Source organism: Uloborus diversus, chromosome 3 (genome assembly GCF_026930045.1).
Source record: "Uloborus diversus isolate 005 chromosome 3, Udiv.v.3.1, whole genome shotgun sequence".
In the NCBI taxonomy this organism is placed as follows: Eukaryota; Metazoa; Arthropoda; class Arachnida; order Araneae; family Uloboridae; genus Uloborus; species Uloborus diversus.
Window position 1 is genome coordinate 193,571,737 of NC_072733.1, and position 27,178 is coordinate 193,598,914.

Consider the following 27,178-nt stretch of genomic DNA (forward strand, 5'->3'; position numbering starts at 1 on the left):
CCAATCTGGCTTTTCTTGGTGAGTTCAAAAGCTTATATACCTGAGCTTAATTTAATAAATCTTTCTGAAGAAAACTTATTAAATGGTTAAATACTTTGAAAATTATTAAATACTTTGTGAAAGAAAGTGCTTCAATGACAGAGAAGAATTTAATTTTACAATAACTGAATTTTCATGAATTTAATTCCTCACTAGTGAAAAAAATTGTCAGAATAAGTTTCAGTAAAGATAAATGAAAACAAAATGCTCCCCTTTTAAACTGCAAGACCTCTATTTTCGTAATTGTTAGACCTAGCTACTAACTTCCATTCGTAAAAATGGTCAAAATAAGATAGAGAGGAGTAAATACTCTTGGATGTATTTGATCTCAAAATTCAGGTTGGAAGAGTAGGGATTGTGTAGAAGATTTGATTGGAATGCTATGGTTTGTAAAAACATACTTCAAAATCTCATGCAAAACACTAAATGTACACATGTAATTTCGTACTCTTGTTAGCTGCTATGTTTCCCCTCAAAAATGTAAACGAGCATGAGTGTGAAGTGGTAAAAGTCACAAAATGCTATGCTTCATATCGCTGTTAATATTGGACGGACTAATGCTAAATGTTTTCTGTTTAAGCTGTGTTTGTTCACGGTTGTGATTTCCCGGAATGCAACGTAGGGGACCTAGGTTTCACATTTTTTCAATTTTTTTTGTTTTACTTTAAACGTTTTATATCTTTATTCTGCATCATATTTTGACCATTTTGCACTTGGAAATATTTATCAAAGACTCACAGTTGTAAAAATAGAGGCCTTGCAGGTTAAACAGAGACACGCTGTATGTTTTTGTAGTACAACAGATTTTTGTGAGGCAAGTATGACTGTTTCATTCAATTTTCAATATTTAAATCACATCATCTTTAAAGATACAAAAACATTATATTTAAACTATACTTAATACTTTTAATCAGCATATTTTATTGAAAAACATGGATTCCCAGCCTTTTTTCTCTTACGAACCTCTTTCAAAGTGCGAAAGAAGTTGGCGAACCCCTTGTGCTATAAGTAATAAGCAACAAACAAACAAAAAAGGAATTGTACACTCAATAAATTTCAGGATAATTTTTTATAGTAATATTGCTCAATAGCTCATAACAAGAATGAAAACATTTTATTTACCACAGAAATTTCTACAAACTAAATTAATAGCTGGAAAATTAATTCAAAACAAACTCTACAAAGAACAAAGAAAGTGATTATTCATTACCGAGATTCAGCCAACTCTGAAAAAACTCATAAAGGGACAGTCGTGGATGAAATAAGTTCAAAGTTTGACTCATATATCTGCCAGTTTTTATTCTTACATTAAGTTCAGCATTTAATTTGCATCTATTTATTCTTTTTCTCATGGAAACAATGCCAAAAGGGTAATAAAATTAAAAAAGACTTTTTTTGGCACAAGATATGTCTAAAACAAACTTAAATAAGGGAATCTGGCATGACCAATACAAAGACGCACTATTATAATTTGTTCTCTTTTAGTGATCTTTGATGACTTTAACCCTGAATAAAAAACACTTGAACTTCAGACTTCGTCTCAAATAGAAAGCATGTTAAATTTCCGTCATTGCAATAATACTTTCGTGAAGTGAGCTCCTAAAGGTTACATGATCATCTACAAATAGAATTATTGGTTCTGAATTCAGCCTTTGAGTTTTAAGCCATGGCTGAAATATATTGGCCAGAAATTCAAAAAGCTTCTTGCTTGTCATCCACTAGAGACGCACCGAGTACTTGGTACTCGGCCAAATTTTGATCAGGTACTCGCCCAATATGGAGTAGTTGTAAAAAATTGAATATTGTTCAAAGCAAATTTTACAATTAATAAAAAAGTGAAAGCATATAATATACTGCAATCACTTACAATTTGAATTTACAAGTCAAATTTAAATTTTGAGAATAATGCAGTTTGCTATGCTTCAATGGAGTAAATCTTTTATTTTAATGCTCCAAAGTTAATGAAAGTTATTTATTTAAAATGGGGCAAAAAAGGTAAGTATAGAAAATATGAAATTTTTATATTATTAAATGGATTCTTGTCACAAACAAAATTATTTATAAGAAGCATAAAAATACCTTTTCTAAACAAATAAGGGAACACTGCAGACACGTGTTTGGTGTGCTTTTTCAGTGCATAAAATGTAAGCTAATGAATGTAAAAAAATCCCACTTTTGTCGAATTATTTAAATATATAAGCTCACATTTTGTGCATTGAAAAAAGCATTCCTTGTAATGCAGAAACATGTTTCTGCAGTGCTCCTGCACATTTTTGCTTTTAATGTTGCTTCTCTTGCTCCATTAAAAATTATTTATCTTTGGCAGACTAGAAGTATATAGATTGATATAGCTTGATTAATCCTACCTTTTATTTATTTGTTAATTCTTAATTTAAAAAGTAACTTATTTGTGAAATTATTGACAAACAAAATTTTTTAAATAATGCATGATTAAATTTCAGCTGAAATTTTGTTTAAAAAACTATTATTTGGACATGGAGGTCTATACTACTATTCCAACGAGTTCAAAATTCATCACGTATGTGTTAGTGGTTCTTCTTAAACCATAATTGAAACTCGGTTCTCGGCCAAAGTGCAACTCGGTATGTCTCTATCATCCACCCTGAATCCTAACCCCCAACCATGGGGCATACTGAACTAAATGCTATCTGGGATTCTTACGTATTTATGGATCACTGTTTGTAGTAGAAGATGCCCAGCAGCGTTTACAGTGAATAAAACTGTGACACATTCTTTTTCATCATTGCTTACAACTTGGTATATATTTTTGTCACTTTTAATTACAAGCACTCGGGATCCCTTCAGGTTGAGAAAAAATGCAGTTTCGTCACAATTAAAAATCTATTTGGATTTTCTAAAATGTCCAGGTTATTGTTGCCTAGGCTTTCTGTGGTTACTTTTGAACGGGACAATGTGAGGTTTTTTCTGAGTCTATGAGCAACTGAAGAGTTCTGTTTAAGAAAACCATCATACCAAGATTTCCCCAGGTGTCCCATTAGTAAAAGAATTATTTCTCCCAAATTTTTTTAAGAGCAGCTGCACACTGTTTAAAAATTCTTCTTTTAATATCAGAAACCCTGTTTTAGATGATGAGGCTATCCAGAGTACCAGTATTTTCTCCTCCTCCTTTGAAAGCACTAGGTCTGGACCCATCCTTCTTATGCTAGGATAAACACCTTTCACTTTGTTCAAAAGTGTAACTCATGGGACTATCTTTCCTTGCTGAAGAGGCAACACTTATACCATTACAAATTACATCCAGTAAGGCTGTTTGCATCTGTTCTTTACCCTAACAGAATTTACTGGCAGGGTGGGGGCATCCAGAATGGAAAAAAAAAAGGTTTATTCCCTATTCTGAGGTTCCAAAAAAATATGGCATGAGTAACAAACATTCTTTTAAACCAGTAACAGACACCCTATCTGAGACTGGTCACGTTGTTCGATTTTCAATATTAAACCTGTAGGCATAATCAAATCAATGAATAACCTCTTCTGGAGCAAAAAAAAAAAAAAAAATAGGGAAAGAATCAAAAAGCTTCAAGGACTAATAACAGACATGGGTGTCTATTACTAGAAAAAAGAGTTTTCTGGGGATGAGTAACAGACATGGATAAAACTCACAGTAGGAGCGATTGTGCATGGAAAATGACAGGAAAACCAAAAAGAGCATAGTTCAAACATTAAAAATACCTCCAGCATGCACCCATATCAACATTTCACAATGGAAAATGATGGTTGCTAAAACTCCCCTTCTTAACCTTAACAGCTAGCTTAAGCATGAAACACCAGCAAATCTTGTAGTAGCTCTACATAACCTTTCACTACTGCCTCGTAAATACCAACTGACTCATGAAATTCACTCTGAAAGCACTAGATGGTTGCACTGTATTCATTGGCCAAAGCAACATTAGTTTAACCCGCCTAAAATTCTTATTATTTAAATTCAAACTTATGACTGTATGTTACTGGACCCTTGTCTGTTACTGGTGCCGTCACCTTAATATACTTTGTAAAAATTGTAAATGCTCATATCATTGTATTTTTTAATGAACAAAAATATCTGGTGGAATTTAAAAAACAAAAACTAGGATATTTCAGGAAGCTTTGGTTAAATTTGCTTCAGTTACTAAACCAAAAGTGTGAACATACATACAGGGTTCATACACTTGTGGTTAAAAAAAATTTCCCCGACTTTTCAGGGTCGTTTTTTAGAAACCTCCAGGTTACTCGCTTCATTCAAAATTAAGTTAAAATAAAAAAAAAAATCAAAAAAATTAAAATTGCTTCAAGTAGCACAATGCAGAAGAACTAAATCTTTTACTCTTAGATTTGAAAAAAAAAAAAAAAAAAATTGGAATTATTATCCTTTTTTTGTCTCCCTCTTTTTTTTAAACGTTTTGTTCAAAATTATTTTTATTAGTTTACTTGTTGAAAATAAAGTACTTTCAACTTATTTTAGCGTTTTTTTAATGTCACGTGTAATGCGTAATGTTAGCATTTTGCAGTAACCGTGCAGCAATCTTTTAGCATACGCTTTTGGTTTACAATACTTCAACAGATTAATTAAATTAAGATAAACATCCGATTCTTTTTTGGAAATTTATGCCTACTTGCAAACATGTAGCATAAATGTATAGTTATCAATACTTAATAATCTTTAAAAATCTACAATTAGGACAAAATAGTCAGTGTTTAGTACATAAGCGCATAAATCAATGAGAATAAAAAAATGTTCTGGAGATAAAATTTTGCATTTTTCCAGAAAATAATTACAAATTATCCAAAAAAAGGGGGAACATTTTGCATTGTTTTTAATAGTTTTTTATTTCAATAAGCATCCAATGCCGTTTTCGGAAATTGAGGAGCTTAAGAAGTCTTCTGTACTTCCATCTTGGGAATGACCAAATATGTCGGCTGCGCCAAAAATTAAGAAATAACTTTTTGAATTTGTAGCATGAAAAATACAGTAAATCCTAATGAAACTACGATTCAGTTGAAAAGTTTTTAGAAAATTTGCGTCCAAGGCAATGAGGAAAAGATTAAGTTTTAAGAACAAAATTTTTCACTTCTTAAGAAAATTATTTTAAATAATCAAAATAAAATAATAGTTTAAAAAACTAAAAAAACACGCTTTAGTAGCAAAATGAACTAAAAAGTTAAAAATAATCTACGGATGACAAGTATATAAAGTAATTGACCAAACATATAATTTTACTGCAACAAAAAAAAAGCATGGGGGGCTGCCGTTTTATATTTTTGCATGGATAACAAGTGGAAGAAATTTAAGACAACTGACAAGAAGCCCCCACGCTTTTTTTCTATTACAGTAAAATTAAGTGTTTGGTCAATTACTTTATATACTTGTCATCCAAAGATTATTTTTAACTTTTTAGTTCATTTTGCTACTAAAACGTGTTTTTTTTAGTTTTTTTTAAACTATTATTTTATTTTTTACTTTTTAGTTCATTTTACTACAAAAGAGTGTTTTTTTAGTTTTTTAAACTATTATTTTATTTGCATCAGACATTTTGAACACTTTCTGGTAAATTCATGTGCAAACATTGTTACACTCTGCAGCTCTAATTTGTATGTTGTAAGTAATTCTAATAAGCCACTGGCTATTTGTCCAAAGGAAAGTTGGACCCACAAACATACAAGTTAAGCTAATAAAAGCATGTTAATTAGAATAAACTAATAACTTATCGTTAATAAATTAATTTGATTATAGAACATTGCATTGTCATCAGGTCTGAGGTTGCATTCCAAATTTTAAAAGAATCCGATCACAAAAAGTGGACGAAATTGAGTTGCAAGATTATAAATTTAATTTCGGTGTAGACGGGATTAGAACGCACACCCAATGATTCCCGGAGGTGGACGTCAGCGAAGACCCGTGCCTTAGACCGCTCAGCCACCAACGCTCATAAAGTGGTGGAATGAACTAACAGTAATAAGCCACTAGCTCTTAGTCTAAAGGAGAGTTACTCACAAACATACAAGAGAAGCTAATAAAAGCGTGTTTAAAAAAAAAAAAATTAGCAGCACATTTTGCATCATTTTCATTCGTTGGCAGTTTAAGAATAGATCCAATTCTGCTTTGGTTTTTGAAACTTAGGCGTTTAAGCATCGTGTCTACTTCCATCTTGTGAATGACCAAAAATGGTAACTACATTTCATGGGTAGATAAAAAGACTTTCTGATCAAAAAAATGATTTTCCACGATCAACCCTCCCATCCTCAGGCTTGTGCTTCCGAAGCAGTAAATTGTCTTTTCCCTTGTTGAGTTTGTGCATAATTTCTGTTCACTCGAGGAATATTTTTCCTTGGGAAGTATTGAGGGTCAAAAATGGCAACTGCGGAAGCTTTCTAAGGTCGCCACTTTTTTATAACCAGCGTCATTTTGCCTTAAAAATTTTACAATCTTTTTCATGAAACATCGATAAAAACGAAGATTAGATATCAGGTTACAAAGTTACTGGTGAAAAATTAGGGAAAAAATTTTTTGGGGCAAAATCAGCAAATTCCCTGACATTTTTAACTATATGATATTCCCTGACAATTCTAGGTTTTCCCAGAAGTGTACGAACCCTGCATATATTAAATTAAAAAAAAATAGTGAAAACAAGAGCGCAATACCAAAAATTAATTTTGTGTTACATTTGTTACCACAAAAAAGCCTTTTCAAATTTTACTTTTTTGATGATAAAATGTTCTTCAAATGAAAATGATTAACACGTTAATTTATTATTGTTAAGATGAGTGTTTTTAATTTAAAACATTTTGTCCAGAAGTTTTTCAGTTTTTATACCCAAAGCGGACAAGCTACCTTTTACCAGATTATTTATTTACCTTTCACTACAATGGTTTCTTCCTTTAGCACACTTGCACACTACAGCACCACATTCTGGTCGTACAAGAAGGTCTTGAAAAGCATTTTCCTCTTGTTCCCATGAAGCATCTCTGAAATAGTGAAAAAATTAAAGCCAAATTAAAAATTTAAGCAATAATTTTGGCAAAACCTATATGATATGTTTAATTATGTATTGTTATGATAAACCTATACATTAGGGTGGGTCGATTTGGACCTTTTTTGAAATCGAAAACGCCTGTGGTGGGAAAAGTTGCGTATTGGCATGAAATGCTTGCATAAAATTTTTTTGGAAAATAAAAATATATTTAGATCCCCCGCCAGCCCCTTAAAGTTTGGCCAAATATGTAAAAATTGACCTTTTTTAAAAAATTTTTTAAAAAATCTTATGTATAATATTTTTAATCGCCTGTGGTGGGAAAAGTTGTGTATTGACACCTAATGTTCATTAAAAAAATGTTTTGGTAATTAAAATATATTTATACCTTCTGCCAGGTTCCTGAAGTTTCGCTAAATATGTAAAAATTGACTTTTTTTAAAACTTTTTTTTCATTTCTTATGTATTTTTTTAAACTCACCTGTGGTGTAAATAGTAAATAGTTAGACCCATTGTTTGTGAACAAAATAATTATCATATTATATTACATATACTACCCCTGCCAGGAATCTGAAAATTGCGCGTTTTGCCCTTTTTCTTTACTCTTTCTGCTTAGTTTTAACTGTCAGAGAGACAGATGGTGTGATTCCTCCAAATGTTTATTTTTCTTCTTTTCTGTGATATAATGAAACTATTTAAATCACTCCCTCTCCCAGTCTGACAAATTGGCCTGTTCTTGGCACTTAGCCAAGCATATATGTACCAAATAGAAATCGCAACGAAAAACTCAGAGCAGAAGAATTGGTACAGCGAATGAAGTGTTATCAAGCATATTAGACTATTTAAAAACAACCCAAGTATCTACTGTGGATTTAATTGCAGTAGGATCAGATGGAACAGCAGTCAATACTGGTGCGAAAGGTGGTGTAATAAGACTGTTTGTGCCGCATTTAAAAAGGCCGTTGCAGTGGCTCATATGTCAATTGCACGCCAATGAGCTACCTTTACGCTATCTGTTACAGCATCTTGATGGAAGAACTACAGGTCCTTTTACATATGGTCCTATAGGGAAGCTTCTTGGCACATGTAAGCAGCTACCAATTGTCAACTTTAAAAAAATCGCTTTTGATTTGTCAACAGTTGATACAGACGGACTTGGCACTGACCAAAAATACTTGTATCAAATATTTCAAGCAATATGTTCAGGAAATTGTTCAACATCACTGTCCACCAAATCACCAGGAAAGCTATCTCATGCTAGGTGGCTTACAACAGCAAACAGAATACTTCGTTTGTATCTTGGTACAAAAGAGTCATCACTGGAAATAGGGACTATTGTAGAATACATTATAAAAGTGTATGCAAAAGTTTGGTTTTTAATTAAAACTGAGCCTTCATGCACAGCCGGTGCACAGCATCTTTGGAAAGTTATCCACTACTCAAGATATTTTAGCGATGATCTGAAATCAGTAGTTGACCCTGTTATATAAAGAAATGGTTTTTTTGGTCATCCAGAAAACCTGCTGATAGTCATGATCAACGGCATGCGATCCTCAGTAAGGAAATTAGGCTACAGAACAATCCTGAAGGCCCGAACTCTTACTAATGAAACTGTTCGTGATTTTGTCATTCCACCTCTAAATTTTCAAGCAAAAGACTATACAGAATTGATAAATTGGCAAAATTGTGTCCTTACAGACCCTCCACTCACCAAACATATACCCAATGCGGAACTTGAGAAAGTAGCTGAAACGGGTGACGTTATTGAAAATGAGTTGTGGAATTTACCATGTCATACACAAGCGGTAGAAAGAGCTGTTTGGTTGGTTACAGAAGCATCTTTATGTGTTTGTGGAGCAACACGCCATGATGGCTTTATACGTACAACATTGGCTTCCCAAAAATTAATGCCAAAATTTGAGAACAACAAAGCAATGTAGAAGGTGTAAAACTTCTTTATTACAAAAAACTCTGAGGTGAATTCTTAGTCATTTCCCCAAAATACTTCGAGAAAATGAGCGAAGAGTAGCTGTAAAACTGTGATGACGGACTTCTGGTACTTTAATCTTTTATACCTATGTGTTAATACTAAAGAATTCTATAGTGTTATTATAGAAAAATAAAGTATAAAAAATGCTTAAATTTTAAAAAAACAAGTGTTGGATAAAATTTTTGCTTTATAACGTCAAGATTTTAAAAATTATGAAAATATTCCAAATTTCACCGGTTGAGCAGAGCAAGAATATTATTACTATTATTATTTATGAGTGAAGAATCTTACAAGGCAATCATTTTCACTACGGGTGATTAAGAAAAATCAAACATGAGAAAATTAAAAAATAACAAATAAATGTCAATTTTTCCATATTTGGTGAAATTTCAAGGGACTGGTGAGGGATCTAAATATATTTTGATTACCAAAAAAAATTTATATGGGCATTAGATGTCAATACACAACTTTTCCTACCACAAGCGGTTAAAAATATTATACATAAGATTTTTTTAAAATAAATTAAAAAATGTCAATTTTTGCATATTTGGCCAAACTCAAAGGGGCTGGCGGGGGATCTAAATATATTTTGATTACCAAAAAATTTTTTATGCGAGCATTTGATGCCAATACACAACTTTTCCCACCACAGGCGTTTTCAATTTCAAAAAAGTTAAAATCGACCCACCCTACTATACATAAGTATAAACTTACTTTTCAGGAATATGTATCCCATGTATTTTCATTTCATTAATGAATTCAGTTGTATTATTGCACAAAGGACACTTGATGAAGTACATTCCAGCATTAAATGCATATTGCTGATAAATAAAAGACACAATAAATAACTATTTAATTTAAACAACAGTACATCAGTGCATTAACTTAAAACTTCAACTCTTATCCATTACAAACTAAAGATGCATTCTTTCAGAGCATCAGAAATGAATTAAAATCATACTTACCTCAAAAGAAAAAAATATATTCAATCAAAATTAAGAGGGGGGGGGGAGGCATTTCCTACCTGTGTGCTTAGTTTCAGAACCCAAAAATCTTTTTAATCTCGGTGATTTCCTCCAAAGGTTAGGCCATGTGCACTTTTTTTGGAACACATGATCACTTTGAGGACAGAGGGTGAATTTTTCGTAGCTCAAGCAAAAATGTGTTACTCATCATTATGCATTTATGATAAATAGCTAATGAAAAGCTGAAATCAAATGTGGATGAAGATATAATTAGAACTTCGAAGTCTGCAGACAAAAGAAGATAGTCAAAACAGCTACTTATTTCAAAATAACTTGTTAATTGTTTTGTACAGTACAAATACATACATATATATATATATATATATATATATATATATATCGATGTGAGTGCAATCGTGAGAGTCACTAGGGTAATTTTTTTCAAAAACCTTTTTGACTTGAAAAGTCAAAATCTTGATTTTTTTTCCTCTTTCCGAGAGATTCAAGATAGTGTGATTGTACTGTAAAAAAAAGGGGGGGGGGACCACCTTGAATCATAACTTTGAAGTTATTGTTTTTTCCACAAGTCACACCAGTGCTCAAGAGGTTTGGTTGTAATTGAAACCACATCATCCTACAACGAGGTTCACACTCTCCCAGCATATTAAAAAAAATGGGCCTTTATATGGCTTTTTCAAGTTTGTGCCACTTCACGGCAGTGGCGCAGCAAGAAATTTTTCATCATAGAAAGAGTTTAACCATTAAACACAAAAATAGGCAAATATATAAGTAACAGGGATGTGCCGACTAGTGATGTGCCGGATCGTCAAAAAAGTAGATCTGTGGATACGGATCTGGATCATTAGTGTCAAGATCCACGGATACGGATCTCAATTTGTTTTACCCAATTCAACAATCCAAGTGTTTAATTTGTTACGGAAGGTATTCCAGTCAGAATAATAACACTGTTTCTTCAAAAAATGTCATCTACAGTGAAAATATAATCAAGACTATGATTTACTCTTTAAAGAAACCTCCATTAAAATTGAGGGAGAGTTGGAAGGAACGGGTCAACGCTGCATTAATGCTTAAATAGAATGTGAAAAATTATTTCTAGCTCACTCGGTAGATGTAGGATACAGGAGCAAGAGTGCAAAGCAGCTGCTGGACAGGATAGAAATAATTTTTCGTATTTTATTTCAGCATAAATGCAGCGTCGACTCATTCCACCCAACTTACTCCAACCGACAGAATAACAGAGCCGGGAACACCTTTCCAAACAGTTAATAGAGAATTTAGTCTCACTTTTTTTGAAGAATGCCGAGAAAAACCAAAATGAAGAATAACAGAAACCCCAAATCAATAACAGAAATTAATATTAAACTAAAAATAAAAAAATAATAATAAAAAAACATGTCTCAGAGGGCCGACCTGATATTGAGATGGATTTTGCGGGTCAGAACACACATTGTTAACAAATATGAACTAACAGCGTATAGAAATTTCAAATCATTGAACTTTTTATCCGTATCCGACTATGAAATAGCTACTGATCACGCGTATAAAGAATTGAATAGAATTTAAAATTTCCTTAACAAGATTACAGCTTTTACTGTATATAACTTGGAAGTTCCAAACAAATATCAAACACAGAAAAACTCAGTTCTTTCAATTTGAGGCCAATATTTTTAACGTACGGGTAAGTTTTTACTACCATAATTCTGAAAAACGTTAGGTCGGTTTTTATTGATATCTCCGGTAAGTAAAGTTCTGTGAAAACGAGGCCAAGCTAAGAACACTTTCGATTGAGTCACCTTTTGAATGAAAAAAGAACTGTCAAAATCGGTTCATCTGTTTAGGAGCTACAATGCCACAAATAGACACACAGATACACCTTTAAAACTTAGTACTCGTTTCTTTTTGCAACGGGTGGTACAAATTGGCTTCTGAAATGATACCTTATACTTTAAAAAGGGAATGAAACCTAATTTAAACGGAATTTAAGAGTCTTTTATTCAAATATTTAAGAATTTTTAGAATAGAAAAGATCCGTCAAAAAAGTAGCGGATACGGATACAGATCTTTACATTCCCTCGGATATCCGGAACATCACTAGTGCCGACTGAAACTCGCTTTTGTAGGAATCTTGGGAGCAGGAAAATGGTGAGTTTGGAGCAGAAAAATGGTGAATTTGGAGCAGCCTGGAACAGTAAAATTGAAAATTTGGAGCAGCCTGGATCAGTAAAATTGGAAATTTGGAGCAGCTAGCAGCATCAAAAATTTTAATTTTGCATCAATTCAGAGCAACTATGTATATTTCAAACACAGAAACATGTGTGATGTGATTAAATAATAAAAAAGGAGAAAAAAGATGCAAAAACACCATAATACCAACTACTAATTGAAGCTCTCTTAATTACATTCATTATATTTCATGCTTTTTTTTTCACAAAAAACAAGCCCTGTCCCTGCGTTACTTTTTACCCTACTTTCCTAGTAAAACTCAGAGAAAGAAGAAACAAGCATGAAAGAAGGCTTAATGCATCTTGAAAATATGGCCAAAAACAAAAAAAAAGTCAAAAATAAATAAATAAATAAATAAATATCGAAAAATTAAAAATTGGAAAGTAGGGTATTGAGATGGGAGAAAATGTCTGTCGGTCTGCCCCCCCCCCCCCCCCCATAACTTTTGAGTAAATAGTCTGATTCAAACAAAAAATGTTTGATCTCGGCGAGAACACCTCATTCCTATATTTCACTTTTTGACTTCAGCTTCTTACGAAAATCTTTTGACAATCTACATCTATCTAAAATACTCAATAATCTCTTGGATTTTTTTCCAGTTTGAGATCTTAAAATTGTTTTTAGTTTCACAAATTCAATCCCCCTTTTCCCAAACAAATTCTTAACTATCATGATGCAGCAAAAAATTAAGAAAAATACTTAGACTTCAATGGTAATTGAACTAATTTTTCTGACACTACGTTTTTCAAATCTACTTTTGGTCATGTTTTAACTGGTGACCTGAATTTTTTGCAAAACAGTAACCTAAAAAACATTTCTGTACCAAACTACGTCCTAACTTCAAGGTTAATTTTTTTTGAAGGCCTATAATAAACTTTCTAGTGAACTTAATGATTTTATTAGGAAACTCTCCCATTGTTACAATATTCCTCTTGCTGCTTTTCTAGAAAAAAAAAACACTTTCTGCTTAGTTTGAAATTGAAACTTTGAAATTATCAATAGAGAGAGAGGGGGGGGACTCTTCTTTTTTCTTAATTTTTAGCAGATGATTTTAATTCCCTAAAGGAACTTAAAGAAGCATATATTTTCACTGGTGTTGACAAAGCCAACTCCAATTTTTCTATTCGCTGTAAAAAACTTCATGCTAATATTATGAAATCAGAATTGGAAAAACGACTACTTACATAATTTCACAACTAAATGAAACTTCCATCATAGCTGCTTATGAACTCATGAGCTCGCCCCGATCTAATTCTATCTATTTACCTTACCTTTATGTTATTCTGAAATTCCACAAAACACCTGTTTCTTTTTGTTTTATATGTTCTGCCACCAACACAAATGGGAAAAATCTCAGTGTTAAACTTGGATTGTACCTTAAGAAAATTTTATACCAACTTAAAACTCTGCCAAGAGAAATGGCTTTTGATAATCGCTAAAAGCAACTAAGTGATTAAATAACTTAATATACTCGACATCTTTCATCTAGAAACATTTCCTTTTGAAAATCTGTTTACCAACATTCCACTCAATGAACTTCTTTTCACAGTTGCTGAACTTTTCAAAACAGTCAATGCTTTACTCAATATTAATGAGGAATTTGTTCTCCAACTTTTTTAATTTTGTATCTTCAACAACTTTTTCAAAAATGGCAATTCATTCTTTCAACAAACTAATGGTATTGCAATGGGTACTGATTTTAGTTTTAATCTAGCAAACCTTTTTCTTACTATTTTATGAAAGAAAACTTTCTACTGATAATCCGGGTACTACACCTTTTTGTTACAGAGATATCGATGATTAATTATGTATCAACTACTCCAACTTTCCTGAACTCAGCAAAAAAAAAAAAAAAATCATAACTCCCTTACATTAAAAAAAAAGACTAGTTCTTGTTGTCTAGTAAAAATTAAAATTGACTCCAACTGTGAAACCACAATTTACGATAAAAGACGTGAATTTCAATTCAAAAATAACTGTCTTCAAAATTTTTCTTCTTGTTTCAATAAAAAAGTTTTTACTGGCATTATTGTTTTGCAAGCAATCAGTATCAAAAGAATTTGTAACACAATCATAGCATTTAACCAAGAAATGAATGTACTTGAAAATAAGCTACTTAAAAATAATTTCCTAAATAATCTGGTAAATTGTAAAAAAGCAGTCGAAAACTTTGTACCATGGAATGAGTAAAAATGACAACAACGTGTATAAAGTACAAATAAAGTAGTATAAAAGAGTTAAAAACTCAGCAAAGAGCTGTTTCGGGGCTGTCACATGCAAGCCCCTTCATCAGTGCTAAAACGAACTAAAAGTCCACACAATGTAAACCGGACGATAAATGAGCAGAAAATGGAAGGCAGCAAAGTAAATAGGCATGGAAACCGGAAACACATACTCACAAAACAACAACGACACTTATTGTGCGGAAAAACGTCACAAACAGAAAAAGTTTTTTAAAGATAAGATTTCCAAACACTGGGGAAAGGGGAGTACTCGACAAATCATTAACTATTAAAGCAGAATTTTTCCAAATGTAATAGGATTCCCAAAAATCTAAATCATTAATCGAGGAACACCCATGAATAACCTTGGCAGAAGAAAAATCGAAAAAATGATTGAAAGACAAACTGTTGTGCAATAGAGGAACGTTTTAAATCTTGCTTCTTGACATAATTTTCATGTTCTTAAATACGTAATTTAAGAGAACGTCGGGTCTGTCCTATGTATGTCATTTGACACTGACAAGAAATGCTATAAATGCCCCATCGGTCAAGTTCCGGAACCGGGTGTTTTAGTTGCGAAAATTTAAGTTTGTTGACAGGGGAAAATGCAACTGAAAAATTAAACTTTTTTTAAATTCTTGCAATTTGAAGACTGATTCTTGGAAAAAAAGGGTAAAACAACCAAATTAGAATAATTCATCTTAGACAGTGCTTAATTTTTATTAGTTGAATTGATAAGTTTCTTGTGTATGGTGTCAATGATGTCAATTGTAAACCCCCGATCTAATGCAACACTTTTTAAATAATTCAGTTCTGCAGCGAGTAAATTGGAACTAGAACAAATCGTTAAAGCCCGGAAAACAAAAGTTCTGAATGCCGCTAATTTTTGTTGAGGGGGATGAACAGATAATTTATGTGGGGGAAGAGTGACTGCAAAGGGTTTACGGAAAACAGTAGTGATAAAATTATTATCAGAACGAGTGATGGAAACATCCAAGAAAGAGAGATGATTTTTAGATTCCATTTCAACGGCGAATGGAATATGTGGATCAATACAGTTTAAAACCGACAAAAGACTATCATAGTCACGGAAAGACGAGTCCAAAAGAACAAAAATATCATCAACATACCTGACGTAAAATGGAAACTGTAACATTTTAAATAATTTAACCTCAAACTAGTGCACTTACTGAAATAACTTACTGAATATACCTGCCTTGCCTGCAATATTCGAGTTGAACCGAACTATTGTTTCGGTCACTCTTCTGGTCAGTGCTAATTCTATATTAGTTACCAGTTTGTTTGGCACTCTTGACTTCCTTAAGAGGTTTTTCACCTCCAGCTCAGTTAGTCCTATGCCGGGCTGATGAGTGCTAATAAGCATGAAACTGCAGTCCTCGGCTGGAATTGACTGAGCTGGCGGTGTATTTCATGTATTTCTGCCTTAGCCCTGGCTATAGGGCGGTAACTTACTGAATATACCTGCCTTGCCTGCAATATTCGAGTTGAACCGAACCATTGTTTCGGTCACTCGTCTGGTCAGTGCTAATTCTATATTAGCTACCAGTTTGTTTGGCACACTTGGCTTCCTTAAGAAGTTTTTCACCTCCAGCTCAGTTAGTCCTATGCCGGGCTGATGAGTGCTAATAAGCACGAAACTGCAGTCCTCGGCTGGAATTGACTGAGCTGGCGGTGTATTTCATGTATTTCTGCCTTAGCCCTGGCTATAGGGCGGTAACTTACTGAATATACCTGCCTTGCCTGCAATATTCGAGTTGAACCGAACCATTGTTTCGGTCACTCGTCTGGTCAGTGCTAATTCTATATTAGCTACCAGTTTGTTTGGCACACTTGGCTTCCTTAAGAGGTTTTTCACCTCCAGCTCAGTTAGTCCTATGCCGGGCTGATGAGTGCTAATAAGCACGAAACTGCAGTCCTCGGCTGGAATTGACTGAGCTGGCGGTGTATTCTTCATATAGTTTTTAATATAATTTGTCGGTCTTTTTACCTTACAATGAATCTTCCACTCCTGAGGAGTTCTGGTTTCATCTACTTAGTTCGAAAGACCACAAATTTTATACTAAAACTAAGAATAGGATGTCCCAATGCCGAAAAAGTCAACATTCAGGATTACATTGAGCACCACATGTGAAAAATGAATGCAGATTTTGGAACTAAGACCTAAAACTAAGCACTGGGGATTTCCCCCTCCATGTGCAGTTTTGCTTTTCTAAAAAAAAGATAAAGAAAGAAAGAAAACACAATGATTTAAACAAAAAAGACAAAAAATGGTTTCCACTGTTTATTCCTTCCAAAATGTCTAGACTCCTTTTGATGTAAGGGCGCCTTTTTTTTCTTTTGTTCATATGTATTACAAAAGAAATTTATACGATTGTAATGCTTTTTATTCATTTTGGAAGGAGGATTTTTGTTCTGACTTGTGAAACTGAGCGATCTTCAACACAACACCATTTTGAAAACGTGACGCCAATTTGGAAATGTGTTGCTTAAAAAGTAGTGCAAAACTTGAAATAACCTTTTTAAAAGGAGAAATAATGTAATTGAACGAGTTTAGGATAATCAGAAATGTAAATTTTACTAAATCGAGTAAGAGATTTGTCTGCGTTTACGTTCGCGAACTTTGTAAAGCTCAGTTTTCGAGATTAGGATCTTCATAACGAATTTGCAGCCGTGATTGCAATTTTTGCTTTTATTCTGAAACAAGAACATTAAGATTTCACTTCTTTTACTATAACCTTATTACATTCAGTACATAATGAATTTTGAAGCTATAAATTATAGGGGTTTTGCCAACTTGAGGAGCAAAAACCTTTCTTTCGAAAAAAAATGGCGCCCTCATGCAATTTATTACTCTAGAAAATTATGACAGGTTTTTATTAATTTCTCTCTCTTCATTAATATTAGCCCTTATTTACTTATTATTTCTTTTCTGTACTCTAAAGTTAATACTACTAAAAACAATTATTTTGGCTAATTTTTCAGAACAATCTCGATTATAACACCCCTTACTAATATCAACAAGTTTTGTTTTGAAAATAGGGGGGGGGGGGTACTTTTGGGATTTTACAGCATATATATATATATATATATATAATTTATAATTGGCTTTACTAAGAAATTTCAGAAATAATAGCTATACTTTAACGAATCAATGCAATGCCAAAACAATTCAATGATCCATTAAGAAACATTTGGTGGAGATTATCATATATGTACGTCTGAAGTGTAGTTTATACAAAAATACAGTCTGAACGGACGGAAGTATCGGCATGATTTATGAAAAGAAAAAGAAATATTCTACAAGTGCCAATTAGATGGAGGCTCTGTCAGAACTTGAGAGTGCTTTGCTTACAATGGTATGTGCCCAGTTGCATTTGTTTCAGGTAAAATGAACTCACAAGCATATCAAAATGTCCTCTCAAGTCATCTTTTACCAAATGCTGAATTTATTGCTTGAAAAATTGAAAATATCAGCAAAACAATGCATCTATCCATCCAAGTATTAGTGCAAAAAATAGGCTCCAAATAAACAATGTTTAAACTTTGAAATGACCAACTAAGTCTCCAGATCTTAACCCAATAGAGAACTTATTGGGTGACTTAGCAAGAAGAGTTTATGCAAAGGAGAGACATTTTACTTCATCTATAGAGCTGAAACCGCTGAAATCTACCATCGAAGATGAATGGAAAAAAAAACATCCTGAATTTTGTCAAAAACTAGTTTCATTCATGAAATTCAGAATATTTGAAGAATTTGAATGACTGGCTCCCACACAAGCTAATAAATATTTAAATTTTTGTCCTCATATGCTTTTTTCTATGTTGGTCTTAAAGATTTTACTCAGGTTCAAATATTGATCTGTAATATTTTCTGATAATGAAACACTTACAATTAAATTTTTTTGCCTTTTTTACTTATATTTAAGGTTAATAATTATCACTCATATGATTTTTTGATCCTACGATTAATGTGGGTCCAATTTCTCAAAAAAGTGCACGGGACTTAAAGTTTTCACTCAGACTGTATATGTTATATATTGATAAAAAGATCGATGTTGGAAAACATCAATGTTTTTTAATTTATATATCATCACTACTGATGTTTTAATTTCTTACATCAATGTTTTGCCATCCATGTCGCAAACCTAATAGCAAGTAACAAACAAAGCCAATAGAATGCTTCTGTTTCATCAATAGATCTATTTCAAGCAGTTCTAAGAAGGTTCATCTGAATTTATATAGAAGTTTGGTGAGACCTCATTTGGAATATGCTTTCAAGTTTTGATCTCTTTTCTCAAGAAAGATATTTCTGTATTAGAGAGGGTTCTAAGAAGAAAGGGCTACAAGGCTTCAGATTTGGATTATGGTAGCAAACTTAAAAGGCTTAATTTGTGTAGCCTGGAGCAAGAAAGAGTCAGAGGGGACATGATTCAGTTATTTAAATTTATCAACCATTAATTTGTTAATGGGTTAAATTTTGCACAGAAAGCAGAATAAGGGGTCATTGTTTAAGCTATTCAAGTCTCAGGCTAATCTGGGAATTAGGAAACATTACTCTTTAGTTAGTTGTGGGCACTTGGAACAGCTTACCGAAAGGGAATGTAATGAGTAAGGGGTCAGTGATCTTCATTAGGGACTAATAAATTGGCATGGACCAGCCTAGCTGGACCCAGTGCCTATGGCTGGACACTCTGTATCTGTATTTATATTTGTATTCACCATGGGGATGATTTGCTCACTCATTTTCTTTCTCATGTAAGAAGTTGCCAAGATAGATTCAGGAATAAGTTCATAATAACAAACAGTTTAGTCAAATATCCTAAGATATTGATAAATATTCTAAACACAGCTTAAAATATTTACCCAATTTATATTTCTGAAGTACTCTCGAAGCAGGGAACAACAAAGCTTCAAGACTACTTTGGAAGTATAAATTGTTTGTGTTACTGAATGATATTACAGCTTTTGGTTCAGATAAGCTCAACTACTTATGGCAAGATAATTGAGTTTACCCCCCTTGCAAATATAAACTAAACCAATAATGCAGAAAAAATGGCATAGCTAAGTACCAGAGTAATATCTCTTAAACACTGAAAAATGCATATAAATAAATGAAAAACATTATTTCTTACCTGTAAACAATATTTATGAAACCAATTTTTGCGACAGCAAGGAGAATACAAGCAATTTTGTAATTCTTCTCGAGTAAGTGCTGTATAGCAAATATGGCAGTACAATTCATCTTCATTGATTTCTAAAGGTGCTTGTTTCGGCATATGATGTCTGCAGAACGATCTAATAAAGAAAGTAAAAATAAAATATGTACAGCATTTAATTTTCTTTACAACCTTGAATATGGCAGGGGAAAAAAGAATAACTTAACTGGTATCATTAATGAAAACTAGCCAAACCTGCATAGAACATCTCATCTATTTGTTTGTGAAAAAAATAGATATACTGTATTTGCTTGCATATTATCTGCGGCAGCGTATAATCGGCTGGTCCTAAATCGGACCTGAAGGAAAAATCTTCATATAATCCGCGTCAGCGTATAATCCGCGAATAGTACAATGTAAAAAAATGAAGTTTTGATTTAACATACAATTTCAGCAACTATATTAAAAACCTGAGGAAGTAATAATTTTTAAGGTATAATCAAAATTAATATAAAGAATAATGATTTCTTCCTTATAATCCGCACCTTGATTTGGTTCCAGTATGAGAATGGTAAGGTGGTGGTTTGGCAAGAACGAGTGTAAACAATGGAGTTGGAGGAATATTTTACTTTCCGATTAAACTTTTAATGTTATTTCATGGCTATTTTTAGATTGGTTTGGTGGAATAGTTTCAATTTTACTGGAACATTTAATGGACTTTTGAGTTTAAATTATTTATATAAAGGCGTTTTTGCAATTTAATGGATTTTCTAGAATGACTATGGTCCATGATTTTTGAAAACTCACTGTTATCACCATTGTAACCTTAATTTTGCCTATGTTTCCTCAGGTTGCCAAAAACCATCATAAACAAATTCTACCTCTGCTTCATTACCAAGATGGCATCCGACAATTTTTACTTCAGCTTGTGCATTAATGTTTAATATTGAGATTATGGCCTGCTGGCTACATTTCAGGCAATAATTGTTTTATTTTGGTTACATCGGCAAAGCTGAAAGTCATGTTTTTCATTGCTGTCCATTTCCTGTTTTCAATAAAGTCAAGAACATTGCAAAAAGGGATAACTTCGGATGTTTTCGTACAGATAAGCTGTAGAATAACAGCCATATGCAAGTCAGCGTGATTACTTTACTGAATTTGGTGATGATTAATCCTATTTTTGCATTCAGTTACACTTTTTGTTGAACGCCTACATATGACATGAGTATTTTTTTTTAGATTTATTTTCCCTTTTTTTTTAATGGAAATTTTAACATTATTTTATAGCCCAGTAAATTTAGGCCAAAAATAGGGTCAATGCACTATAAATTAAAAATTAGCAGACTTTTTCAGGACAAGTTCCTGAACATGTGTAGAAGGAATCCTGAAAAGTCCCTCAAGTTCCTACATGAGCTTCTACCCAAAATGACAGATCAAGATGGCCGGCGAGTACGTTTTGCCGCCCTAATATATGAGACAAAAATGAAGATTTTTCAGTGCTGAAAAAAGCCTGTATGTTCTAGAAGTAATATTGTTTCGATATATAACCAACCAATAAAAATTTTCACCAAAAATGTTTGTTTTGACACCAAAAGCTAAAACTTTTTTATTCTACGTAAAATGCAACAGAACACATAAGCTAATAAAAAGAATATTGTGGTATTTTTTAGAAATTTTTTTTTCCCTCATATCTCAATCAATATTTGTTATTTTTGGATTCTGAATATTGTGTTAAGTTGATGCTTCTTTTCCTTTAAAAAGCTATAGACATATATGATCTGCAAATTGTGTTTTGTGTCGAAAATGTAAAATTTTCCTTTTGAAAATTGAATGTTAATTTATTTAGCTTTTTAAAACTACCATAAATTGTAAAATCGTTCCTCTTTTTTTTTGTGATATTAAGTAAAGTATTTTTAAAAAAAACACTCACAGTAATGATAAAAATTCGTCAAAAATGGATCAAAGTTATTTTTTATAAAAAGACCATTGTAATCTCAAAATCATGTTTTCGTGCATTTTAGGTAGCAAATGGTTACTCAAGAACAATGTCAGGGGTCTGGCCAGAGGAAATTTGGAGTCGTTAATGGACACTTCACAAAAATCCGATCATTCAAAACGGACCTTTCACAAAATCCTGATCAACCAAAACGGACCTTTCACAAAATTCTGATAAACAAAAACAGATCTTTCACAAATTGTTTATTGAAAGAGTAACTCTCAAGTTGACCTTATCTAAAGTTAAATGTGAGGGATCAGCTTATACAAAATCTGCTAATTTTGCAAAAAAAAAAAAAAAAATCGGCACTCTTGTGATGTTTTTGCAAGTGATAAAGTACTACAGTCAAATAAATATAATGCTTGTTGTTTGTTTCTTTGAAAGAAATTAACAGCTGAAAGTCTGTTTGGTTTATAATTTTGCTTTATACAGAAAAGTTGCTGTAAACTTCTATGAAAAAGCGAGAACCCTTTCTGATAAAGGCGTCATAAGCACTAATAAACAATAATATACAACAAAATGAATTAGAACTGCAAAGGATAGAAGGGGTGGGGGAGGGAAATGTAATAGCTTCAGATAGGGTGTCTGATGGTGCGATGTTTAACAGTTATTTTGGGAGAAAGTTTTATGGGTTCGATTTTTCAATGCTAAAATGATAATCAACTAAAAATAAACTCTTTTTTTTCCTTTTTTTCTTTAGATACCTAAATTTTGAAAAATGCAATATTTTTACATATGATATGAGAATCATATTTTATTCTTTTTTCAAACTAACTTTGCTTTATTAGGATGCAAATAAATGAAAAATTTCTTTATTTTTGTAACAACACTTATTTCAAGTTTTTAAAGTGAAATTGCATTTTCTTTTATGAGTAAAAAATTAAAACGCTGAATCAAATGTTTTTTTTTTTTTTTTTGCATCAACTGTCTCCAGATATTATTGATATGTTTATCATAGGACTGTAAAATGCAATTCTAAAATAATTTTATCAAAAATATTTCTTTTACAAACCGTTTTTATACTTTTGATACCTTCACATTGAGGATTGTGATCTTTTTGTATCCGCTGTGAGAATCCGGATTTTTGATGTTTAGTACGCTTTGTAAAGAGGTAAACAAATATATATATATTTTTTGTAAAAATCACTGAGCTCATAAGTTTTAAACAAAATTTTTTGCTCTTTAGCAGTGTCTTGTGTCAAAAAGTTAAATACTGAACCCCAGCCTGATTTTTTCTTACAATTATTTTAAATACTACGTAGGTTGTTTTTTTTTTTCAAGCTCCTTTTACAGTAGGAAAGCCAGATGGGCGGCAGGTGAGTGGTTTGCTAACTAGGATACTGCACATGCCTCTGTCTAAACACTCAGTTACTGACGAGTCTAATCTATAGTTTCTTGTTGAGCTACAGACACAAAAACATGGCTGTCTCTATCGAGTCTCCCATCAAATTGAGAAGAAGAGTGAATTGAGAAGTGTTATTTGATTCTTACAAGCAGAAGGTAACAGGGCAGCAGAAATTCATTGAAGAATAAGTCCTGTATGTGGAGATAACTTAATGAGTGCTGGTGTTGTTCGTAAGTGGTGCCGAAAATTTAAAGAGGGCAGAACTAATGTGCATGATGATAGGGGTCTGGGACGCAAGTCTGTGGCTACAGACGACCTTGTTCAACGAGTCGACAAAGCAGTTAAGGAAAATGGAAGATTCACGATAAGTGAACTATCGATGCAATTTCCAGAAGTTTCAAGATCGTCCCTACATTCTATAGTTATAGAACGGTTGTGCCACATAAAACTTTGTGCTCGCTGGGTCCCAAAAACACAGTCAAAAATCACTTTCAATCATTGGCGGCAGCAATTTTATGAGGAGGGTATAGAAAAGCTTGTGCACAGGTACAACAAATGCCTAAATCTTCAAGATGATTATGTAGAAAAATAATATGCATTGTACCTTACTTTTAATAGTAAAATCTTTTTTGTATATTCCCCCTTTTTTTTATATAGCCAAACGGAGCTTGAAAAAAAAAAAACAACCCTCGTATAATATGTGTAACATTTCTAGTACAATTTAACATAATGTAGAATGGTAGATAAATATTGATACTTGATGGGTGCCCATCTCCCAGAGAGCAATGCCTCCCGCCCCACCCGAATACTAAAAAAACACTCAATAGAAAAGAGGGAAAACACTCAACTTTAAATGCCAATGATGCAGTTTGTGCCATCTCAAGATTCTGAAATTTCGTTTTTACCAAAAAGAAAAAAAAATGTCAAAATTATTTGATTTTTTACATAATTATTTGATTTTTCACAAAATTAATTGATTTTTTACAAAATTGACGTTTCACAAAATTATTTGATTTTTCAAAGAACGGACCTTATGAAAAATCCTGGACAGACCCATGGATGTTTACATTCAATTATGTGACAGGGAAAAAAGATGGCTGAAAAGTTGCTTCCTTGAATTTTAGGAAATTATTTTGGAGAAGCTAAACTTCAGAGGGCAAAAAAGGGTTGGTTTTAAGAACTGAGTGTCATGTTCAGTCTTTTACAGTTTTTCACCAGGATTGCTGCTATTCTCAAATTAAACGATAATGTACAAGATCATTTCAAATATGAATAAGCTCTCAACAATCCTTTCTTTTTCATCGGATTTCTCTGAGAAATATTAAAAAATCAAATGTAGCAGCTATCATTGAATCAATAGAGCCTAGTGTTAAGAAGCTATTAATTTACTTGTCCATTACAGATGGAGCAATTCTTATGCATGCATTGGAATGGAATAAGTCAGACATAGAAAAAGACATGTGCCTCATATGTCAGGTTTCTTCTGAAAAAACTTCACTTTGAGTGAGGCAGTGGTTTTTATTGGATAACGGGTGAATTACCAACCAGCATTGCAGAAAAACAAAGGGTGAAGGTTATGTCGAAAATGTCTGAGACTTACTTTTGAAGAAAATTTAGTAGCAATGACTAAATAGACTAACTTTTTGCGAAATTATTAGAACAAATCAAAATTACTTTAAATTATGATGATGGAATACTTCGATCAGAAGGAATCCCTGTTGTACAAACGGATAGGCATCGGATAAGCATGCTAATGTATTAATTTGCTCAATTGTAACAAAATCATGCCATTACAGCTCAAGACCAGTCACAGTAGTAAGTAATGAAAGGCCTGGATCTATGTACCCGCAGACCCTGAGTACAGGTCGAGAGGGAGGGGGCACCTAACTAAAGGGCTTGCGGACCTTAGTAGCATAGAAATTCAATAAACAGTAAGAAGCCCTGATGATTTTTTGCAGGAGGGCCCAAAACTTATAGATCCATGCCCTGGTAATACTACAGATCTGCCCTCAATTCTAAACGAAAGAGGTAAGTCTGGGACATTATTGTACGTTTACATCCAAATCAATTCAGTATAAAGAAAAATACAGTCAAACTTGCTTAATGGAAGTCAATTTATCAAGAAAAATGATTTCAATAAGCGGGATATTCTATTATCCGGAATCAAAGTAACAAATTACAACGGTTTGGTACTTGGAAACTGTATTACAATAGGCAGGATATTCCTTTAATTGATATTCTAATAAGCAGGCGTGATTGTATTACAATATATAGCAAGTACAAGAAGCCTTGAGTCTTTGAAAGATCCTCTTCTACTTCTCCACGCAGCCATAGGATGTGGGGCCATATCAACAATATTCAGAAAGAGGAAATTTAGAGTTTTAAAGTTGCTAGTTGCTGCAAGAAAATCTCGAGCTGTTTTCTCTGATCTCACAATTCAGTAGTACTCAGCTTGATCCAGAAAAGGTCACAGAATTGCAGAACTGTTTCAGAAACATCTCTTCGGTGGAGGAACACTTTATTCTCTAGACACCTCGTAATACATCAACTATAACAGGGTGGCGACAGGAACTGTGAAAAAAAGTTCCCTGACTTTTCCCTGATCTCCCTGATTAAGTTCACCAAATTTCCCTGATTTACGTTACCAATGATAATGGTTTTCTTTCTTTGCTTTACTTGAAATCCATTGTATGTTTGTATAAAATGCAGTATTTTAAACGTTTTAAGTTTTCAGCACAAAGGTATTTATTTATCTTTTTATCTTATGTAAAGTTGTTGAACTAACGATATATTTTAAAAAGATGCTACTTTTTTTAATAAATTAGTTTAAAAAAAACAAGACAATTTGTTTTGGGGGGTGGGGGGAATGACCTACAACACAGTATATTAAATTTTTATACAATGGAAAGATTATAGAAAATTAAAAAAAAAAAAAAAAACTTTACTTCCAGATACCACTTAGCATAAGAATTTAAGAAACTATTAAAATTACTTTTAAAAACATGTGTATTTATGATAGTTCAAAATAATTTCAATTACTTTTTAGTTCTAAGTTTTCAAGCAGTATAATAATTGTTGCAAGAATAACAAGTAATAGTGGAAGAATAGAAGTAATGTAGTTATTCTTATATAACTAATTGACATACTTATGCAAAACAGGTGAAACCATTTGACATAAATTCATAGGGAGCTTTTCTCTAATCAAGAACATAGGTTTTAATGAATGAATACAGCATTTTAGCAATAAAAAAATAAAGATATTTTCTTAAGTGCACAAGTTAACTCTATTTCAAATGATTTCAGTATGTAACGAGAAAAAATCTTAGATTGCTTTTGTAACAAAAACTTTGAAATGCAAGGGAAAAAAAAGGAAAAAATAAGCAATTAGTTAATTTTAAATACATAAAAGAAGAATACAACTTGGTTATAAAATTAAAGAATCACTAAAGTCTGAAGAAAAGAAAACCTTTATAATCTGCGGTGACAACAAATAGTATAACGGCAAAAACAAGGTTTTTTTAATTGAAAGTTCAATTTTAGCAATTAAATTGAAAACGCGAAGAAGTTATAACTTTTAAGCTTTTATAGTATTAATTCAAAAACCAAAGATTTCTTCTTGAAATCATGATTATAGTACGCTAATTACTTCGAGAAAATGGAATAAAGGCAAAGGAGCTAAGGCATAATTGAAGGCTTCCTCTTTGCCTGTATGGTTGTTTATTTTACGTAGCATTGAAAGCGCAAAAGGAAATTTCAAGCTAGGTAAAATAAACAACCTAACAGACACAAAGCAATCTTAGGAAGTTCATCCTGTGGTTAATAAGTAAGATTCAATACTTTGATGTTGAGGAAAAAAGATGCACAAATATGCGGCAGTGTATAATCACACCTCATTAATTTAACTTTTTTTTTTTTTTTTGAACAGATAATTGGCGGAAAATGCGTAGGGAATTAAGAGTACTTAATTTTGTAAAGCAAAAAAAAAAAAAAAAAAAAATTTTTCTTCAAAAAATCAATTTTCCCTGATTTTTTGTTATTTTTCCAAATTTCCCTGATATTTCCCTGACTTTTCCCTGATTAATAAAGTTCCCTGACTTTTCCCTGATCTCCCTGATTTCCCTGATCTGTCGCCCTGTATAATAATTAAGTAACCAAAACTTGTTCATTAAAATTTAATGCCTGACAGAGGCTGAAGAAAACCATGAATCTAACTA

General features: G+C 32.5%; 1 protein-coding gene across 1 annotated transcript in view; it reads right to left on the reverse strand.

Moving 5' to 3' along the window:
• Window positions 1-896: 896 nt before the first annotated feature.
• Window positions 897-27,178, reverse strand: part of LOC129219109 (G2/M phase-specific E3 ubiquitin-protein ligase-like) — a 104,977-nt gene continuing 78,695 nt past the window's right edge. Inside the window, exons 6-9 of the mRNA XM_054853429.1 lie at window positions 19,600-19,762; window positions 9,730-9,836; window positions 6,910-7,020; window positions 897-900 (exon numbers count right to left, since the gene is read on the reverse strand). Of these exons, the coding sequence (XP_054709404.1) occupies window positions 897-900; window positions 6,910-7,020; window positions 9,730-9,836; window positions 19,600-19,762 (385 nt within the window). The remainder of the gene's footprint in view (window positions 901-6,909; window positions 7,021-9,729; window positions 9,837-19,599; window positions 19,763-27,178) is intronic.